General features: G+C 34.0%; 1 protein-coding gene across 1 annotated transcript in view; it reads right to left on the reverse strand.

The window, feature by feature from the left end:
* LOC107702406 (transmembrane anterior posterior transformation protein 1 homolog) overlaps window positions 1-6,745 on the reverse strand; it is a 16,029-nt gene extending 9,284 nt beyond the window's left edge. Inside the window, exons 1-5 of the mRNA XM_016504731.1 lie at window positions 6,519-6,745; window positions 3,630-3,760; window positions 2,748-2,866; window positions 574-736; window positions 359-494 (exon numbers count right to left, since the gene is read on the reverse strand). Coding sequence (XP_016360217.1) covers window positions 359-494; window positions 574-736; window positions 2,748-2,866; window positions 3,630-3,760; window positions 6,519-6,732 — 763 coding nt within the window. The 5' untranslated portion in view covers window positions 6,733-6,745. The remainder of the gene's footprint in view (window positions 1-358; window positions 495-573; window positions 737-2,747; window positions 2,867-3,629; window positions 3,761-6,518) is intronic.
* Between the last annotated feature and the right edge of the window lie 989 nt (window positions 6,746-7,734).

Genomic DNA, 7,734 nt, shown 5'->3' on the forward strand with positions numbered 1-7,734 from the left:
AACATATTTTTCTTAAATATATGCATGCATGTGTTTGTATTTATATATACACTTAAATATACACAGTATACACGTACTGTATATTACGTAAACAAAAACTTATTTTGGATGCGATTAATCGCGATTAATCGTTTGAAAGCACTTAAGCATTAGATAGATTTCATGCAGAACTTTCATTTTGTATTTATTGGTGTATTCAATTTTAATATTAATTTTACAATTATACTATATATTGAATATATGAAAATGTATTATTATCACTTGAATTAGTTTGAATATTTAATTATTTAAATCTACATAAAATGCTCCTTACTTACATCCAAATTGGCATTTGAAACAGAGCTAGTGTGAAGGATACAGACGTAGAGAACAGCCATGAAGAAATGTGGGATGACTCCTATATGAGCTCTCTTCCTCTCTTTCGGTTCAGTGGCAGTCCAGTACAAAGCATCCAGAATATCCTGACCGAAAGATGAAAACAAGCGATCTGCCACCTAGAGGAGAAAAAGAGAGAGTGTTCATTCTGCTACTGCTAATATAACAGTAACAAATGTGAGTGATGTGATACTGTACCTCCAGCATGTTATAGATGATGTAGAGTTTTATGACAGACTGACCCCGGATCATGTGGTACATCATGGAATAATCCACATAATGCATCATGAAATAACACAGAACCATAATGACACCCTTCAGAACATCACACACCTGAGCGGGCTGCAAGATACGAGATCCACTGCAAATACACACATACACATACATACACACACAAGAAAAAAACATCTTCTGGTTAAATTGGCTCCATAGACATCTGGAATTACGCAATGGAACTTCTTTTAGTTCTTCTATTAGTAGGATCTTCTTCCACACACAGCCACTGGGTTAGTGATCTTGAGTCACACGCTCAGTGGTACGTGCATCATGCTAAAGATTTCACAACACAAGATCAGCAGAGTAAATGACCCACAGACAGATGTTATGAGATCAGTTTTCTAATATATAGTATTAAAAAATTTAGTATTTTTTTAATTAAATTGCTAAATTATTAATTTTAATTCTGAACTGTTAAATGATTTTGAGATAATTAAAATATTTATATAAAAACTGTGAAATTATAAGCTCAATCTTAAAACAGTTCCATTACGAGTTTTACTAAATGATTCGATGTGTCATTATTAAATATGAAACTTGGTAACAATTCATGATTGATTATTTTGGTGTGACACATAATGATTTACATAAATATGCTGAAATCATAAAATGTAATTAGAGAGACCAATAGTAGCAATCCATTGCAGTGGATTACTGACAAGAACAATACAGAAAGCTTTACATTCACAGGCTCAAGAATTGTATTTTAAGTGACTATTTGCTATAGATGTAAATGGCACAGGCACATCGCATAGCTATTTGCACATAAATAGCTGGCAAAAATGCTAATCTGACAACGTCTGAGTGCCTGGCGGGTAAATCATGTGCATTGGTATTTTTGTGTAAATCTGAGCTATTAAAAAATGCACTTTTACACTATTATAATAGCATATGCACTACCTTTCAAAAGTTTGGGGTCAGATTGTTTTTTTAATCAAATAAATTGATACTTTTATTCAACAAGTGACATAAGTGATTTATAATGTCACAAAACATTTCTATTTTAAATAAATGCTGTTTAATTGCATTTTTTATTGTCAGTTTCCACAAACATAAAGCAGCAGAACTGTTTTTAACACCGATAATAATAAGAATTGTTTCTTGAGCACTAAATCTTTAGAAAATTAGACTTCATGGCTTTATATTCTAAAAAAATTATAAATTCTTTTAAAATTATTTTAGATTGTATTTTATCAGTATTACTTATTTTTTACCATATTTTTGATCAAATAAATGCAGCCCTGGCAATCATTTTAGGAAAAATAACATTTAATAAATAAATAAAAAATACTTACAGACCCCAAACTTTTGAAAGGCAGTGTATATTAATATACTATTCTAAAAGTGTTTGTTACTAGACAGATGCACACAGTGTTAGTATTTACACTGGGGTGCTAACAGTATGTTACTATTTAGACTATTTAGTCTTACTGTAAATCAAATCTACGTTCCTACGTAAGAAATGTACTCAGTATACGTTAATGCATGCACTGAATACAATTTACTGAATTTCCATTTTCAGATGCATTTTACAACCTAATAACAACAACATATTACATTAATATTGCATTGCATTAATCATCGTTTCCCCTCTTATCACTGGTTGAAAGTAACCACACTGCCATCCTGTGCCCGATCATGCAAGTACACCTTAAACACTGAAAGGAGAACAGGAGAATTCTGGGAATGATCTCAGATGATTTTAGTAGTCCAGGGTGAAACCAAAGCACAACGGTGCAAAATTAGACAGCTATGGCAACTGCAGCCTAGTGTGTGTGTGTGCATGTGGATGTGTGTTTGAACACAGCCGCTGCAATCATATCAGCACATGTGTGTGTGCTTAAAGCAGCTGCAGTCATTTTTTTCTGCATACCTGCTCTTTTTGCAGTAGGGGCATATACTAGCCCTGCAGGCAGAAGAATATACAGTGAACAGCAGCTACAATCATTTTGGACTTAAGTGTGTGTAGGTATTTGTGTGTATAAAAAAGGTGGACAGCTCAGATGTTTCATTCTGTCAGATTATCAGAATCTTACGAAAGTACTACTTTTGGGAATATTCCTCCATGCATGTCCCGAGTACAGCGTGTGCGTTACCTGAGGCCGCAGCAGGGCAGTGTCAGCAGTCGGATCAAGGCCAGCAACACTCTGAGAGGCAGCAGAGTGAACACGTACAGAAACACATCCAGACACAGGAAAAACCCAAACATCATCAGCTACGGAGAGAGAACAAGAGAGATCAGTTATAGTCCTGGATGTGCTATAACTTACTTCAAAGGCTCCAATATGACAAAAAGCACCATTAAGTTTCATGAAAGTAGTAGATAAAACTTATCCACTATTTGTCATGTATGTTATAGCCTTGTGTGAAGAACAGACTGAAATTTAAGTCATTATTCACAGAAAATCTTGCCCTCCTGATCCAACCATATATACAGCCTTGAGATGCATAATGTTAGGTTTGATAAAAATGAAGTTATGTGACATAATTGTGTCACATCACTAATCCATTCCTTCAATATCAGAAATAATGTCATACAATTTAAAACAAAATAAATACATTTTTAAGTTTTAATAAATAATATTAAAAATACTAAATTATATTTACAGTATAATTAATCTATAATCTTAATGAAACTATATTGAAAATATAATCTATATTTTTACATTTGAGTTTAAATTCGTTTAACATTTTACAAAAAAGTAAACGTAAGCACTGTGGTGCTATAAAAATATCACTCTATTTATTAAGAACCCTGACACAACAACCAATGGAGTGAGTTTGGAACACAAATGTGTTCATAAAATATTTTTTCATTAATAATGCATATATCAAATTTTTTGTAATACTGTTTGGTGGCAGATAAATCAAACACATCAGCTTTAATGCACAGTGAAATAAAGGATGCTGCACTGAAGAGATGAGTGCATGTATTATTTGACTTAGTTATTGTAGTTTTATGCATTTGTGTTTGGTACCTTCTCCAGTTCTTTCGGGATACGCAGGCAGGTGTAGACCCTCTCTCTCCGCTCGGTGTATTTGGCTTCATTGTGCTCCAGAAAATATCCTCTAGTCAACTCAGCACTGATAAACCTCACCAGAGAGGGATCTGCACACAGACACACAAATAAACACACACATGAATGCGTAGGCCAGCACAATGAAAGCATTTTACTCATTATTTAGCACTATCCTGTATCCTGTAAACACACGAGTGTGTGAAAGAAAGAGGTTGAATAAACAAGTGTACGAGCATAAACCTCTGTCCATTTCTCTCATATACACACAGCAAATCATGTTCCGCTATAAAAATACAGAGTTTTTTTGTAACCTAAAGTGGGTTTCAGAAGTTTAAGTCCACTTGTTTTAAAAAATAAATTTGGATTTTAGAATTTAGTTTTCCCAACATAAGATGGTAGATTTTAATTTTTAGATCATTCTGATCATTTACTAATAAAACGAATGAGTAATTTACTTTCTATTGTGCTCTATTTTAAAACCTGTTTTAAATTGCAGGTTAATTTAGTACTCATGCTGTGTTCACTGTAACACTAAAATAATTCAGTGTTTGTAATAGGGTTGCAAAGGGGTGGAAAATTTCCGGAAACTTTCCAAAAATCCCTGGAATATTCCAAAAATCCTGGAAAGTTTCCAAAATTTCTGGAATGTTTCCGAAATTTACTGGAAATTTTCCACCTTTTTGCAACCCTAGTTTGCAACCATCTGCAATAATGGAGAAAGGTTAAAACAAAGCAAAACGAAACAAAAAAACTAAAAAAAAAAAAAAAATGAAACAAAACAAAATGCTGAGGCTCCCTGTTTATTCATTTGGAGCCATTTCTTTCGAGTAGAGATAAAGTGCATATGTTTTTGAGCTAAATTGTTTATTTTGCATTTTTCAAAACTTTTAACTTTGTTTACATTTAAAGTTTACATTTAAATCCCAGATTTTCCAGATGTGGACATCATTGTCCAAACCTAAAAACTACATCTTCTCACAAATCCACAATAAGCACATTGTCTTCCCATTATGTTTATAATACTACAGCAGTAAAAGTTCTGTGATTTGATTAGGAACATCGTTGACACAGTTGTTGTGTGATGATGGTAGTACACACTTGATTTACAACAGGGCAGCTAAGTGACATAAAAGATCTATTTAAGCAGCACAGAAAGCGCTGGACGGCTTTTAGGGCATGTTTATGTTGACCTAAGGCCAAATGTGTTGTGATAAGGGCAAGACAGCGTCCTGAGATGAACAGCACACATTGTGAATGCGTTCTGTGGCCAACACACACAGTACTTACTTTCTATTTTTAACAGTAACAGAGACGGATACACTTGAGGATGAACACAGTGAATGGGAAAACAAACAGAGAGTGGACAGAAAGAGCGAGAGAGCTAGAGAGATAACAGCTTCTGCTGTGTGTTTCAGTGTCTTGTAACTGAGTTGTATGATAAAATGACTAAATGTATCATCCAGTGAACATGAGTTCATGACAACGTCTAAAAGCTTTTGACAAGAAAAAGGAACAATAGAGAAAAGAGGTTCTTGTTTCATACATTATGTACAATTAAAATGAGATTGTTTGGATACATTTTGGCTTCCTGTGTTCTATATAACTCAGGAACTTTTTTTGTCAACTGAACCCCTTTTGGCAAAACATATTTACATGAAGTACCCCTTGAGAGTTTAAGTTAATATTTCAATAATCATAGCTTTAAAACACTGAATATGGTTTTTCAGTCTGTATATACAGGTTTCCTCCAATGAATTTCTATGACTTTTCCAGGCATTAATAAGGATTGTTTTATTTTATAAAGATGAATATCAATTTTTATAGCCAATTAAATACATATGAGATCTTATATTTGGATCTTATTAATTTACATGAATTTTTCCAGGCAGGGAAATCACAATTTGGACCCACTTTATATTTGCTATGTACTAACATTTAAATTAATCAGTTGGTACTTACTCTGTATATACATGCTTTTACGCTGCACTTTTTATATAAAAAAAAATAAAATAAAAATACAAGCATTTAATTACATCTGCAATTAACCTCCGTAATTATATCTACGACTCACACCTCAACAGCAGCAAAAGTGTTTTGCAATACAACATGAACACAATATGTAAATTGCATTAATAATTCATACACATTCAAATATGAATATGAATCAACGTTTTATGATATTTCTTTACGTGCATGATAAAAAACTACCTATAATGCATTACATAATGATGGAGTTATGGTTTCTAAGCTCTACTCGTGTAAACAGATCTATGACAACACACCAGCTTTATTCTCAACAACACTAGCAATTTTATTAATATATGGTGAATATATGTTATATGAGGTTATTATGAATAGAAGGTTCAGTGTGCTTCCATTTGTTGAATAAATGTCAATGCAAGCGCATTAATGATGGTGATGATTTCAGGGAAGATGCTGATGCAGCTCAGGTCTTTATTTACATCTTCACACCTGATCAGCTGATTTGATCCTCGCGCTTCTAAAGTTAGTCTCATTATACAAGCGGCTGAATGGGTCACGTGAGCCACACTGGTATTTACGGTCCCTTTAAATAAACCGATGGACGCCCAACTATCTGATCTCGTTAAAGGTAACGTTAAATAAGCACTAGTGACTGATGATGCTTCAGACAGTATTGATGCAAACAGCTCTATGTGTGTCTGTTTCAAACCCTGTCTATTTAGACAGTATTTCGGTGCGTTCTAACGTTTAAATCAAACATTGCCTACCTAGATCTTCCTAATGTGTTTATCATGATGCCCAAACATGCTGTCTATATACAGTAGGTTGAAAACAGCGTACTGAGCCGCTGTCTGTCACTCGTACCTGACACATTGCTCTTTCTCTCTTTGTATTTCGCCTTCCTCTCGTAAAATCCCAGAGTTTCTGTGAGGTCTGATGCGGCGGCTTGTTCCTCCGTCTTTCTGACGCCGCTGAAGAGTCGTTTCTCCCTTTCCTTATCCTCATTTTCGGTCTCGTTTTCGTCCGCAAGTCCAGCCGCTACTGAGTCCGCCATCTTCCCCGCAGACACAACATTCATGCGTCACGGCGTACGTCACGACGCATGACTACAATTCCCATAATGCAGCTGGTAAATATCATAAACATACAAGCAAACCCTCTAAACTGTGTTTTAATAATTTACTCTTCTTATGTCAGTTTGGACAGTTCTTAGAGTATAGGTCTAAAGTCAAATTTACGGCGTTTTGACAGCTGGGTAGATTATTTGAAAATTGTAGTCCATTACTGATTCCAAATTACATGACAAAAATTGTAGTTAGTAACGTAATTCATTACATTACACATTTTAGGTAATATAATCAGGTCCCTATACTAAAGTGTTACCACGCTTTCTAAAAAAGATGAAATATTTTATTTGTTTACCTGCATGTCATGTGAACTGTGAACACACAAAACCATGTTAAATAACCACTGAATGATTCAAATAAAAATAAATTAGTGTTCATCAATAGTTGATGCAATATTGAAATGTCTTAAAACTGAAATCATTTTGTAAATCCAGTGGTCAGATGCTGTGTGGCCTCTCAGTTTTCTGTGTAATTAGACACCTGTTAGTGACTGTTTTTTGTGTGAATGTCCACAAAACTGGAAGACTTTCTGAGTGCATATAAATTATGAATAATTCATTGCTATTGTGTGAATAATATCATGTAAACAATAAAATAGCAACTGTAGTCTGATAACGAGTATTTTAAAATGTAATTTAATCTAATTACAAGTACTTAATTTTTGGAATCTGATTACGTAATCCAGATTACATGTAATCATTTACTACCCAGCTCTGCCCGTAGGAAACATTAAAATATGGATTGGGATGTTTTCAGAGGTACTTAATAAGCCACGTTCAGTTCCATATGACTCGGATTATGCAATAAACAAAACAACTTCTGACATAACAGCAACAACAGAACAGAATGCTCCTGCACACGTCCCTTTCCCTCGAGTCGAGCAGCAAGAGCAGAAAAGCAACTTTTCAGTGTCAAAATAATATAACAACATAAATTTACAAATGTTAAAATGG

This window comes from Sinocyclocheilus anshuiensis, unplaced genomic scaffold (genome assembly GCF_001515605.1).
Source record: "Sinocyclocheilus anshuiensis isolate Anshui unplaced genomic scaffold, SAMN03320099.WGS_v1.1 scaffold86, whole genome shotgun sequence".
Taxonomy (NCBI): Eukaryota; Metazoa; Chordata; class Actinopteri; order Cypriniformes; family Cyprinidae; genus Sinocyclocheilus; species Sinocyclocheilus anshuiensis.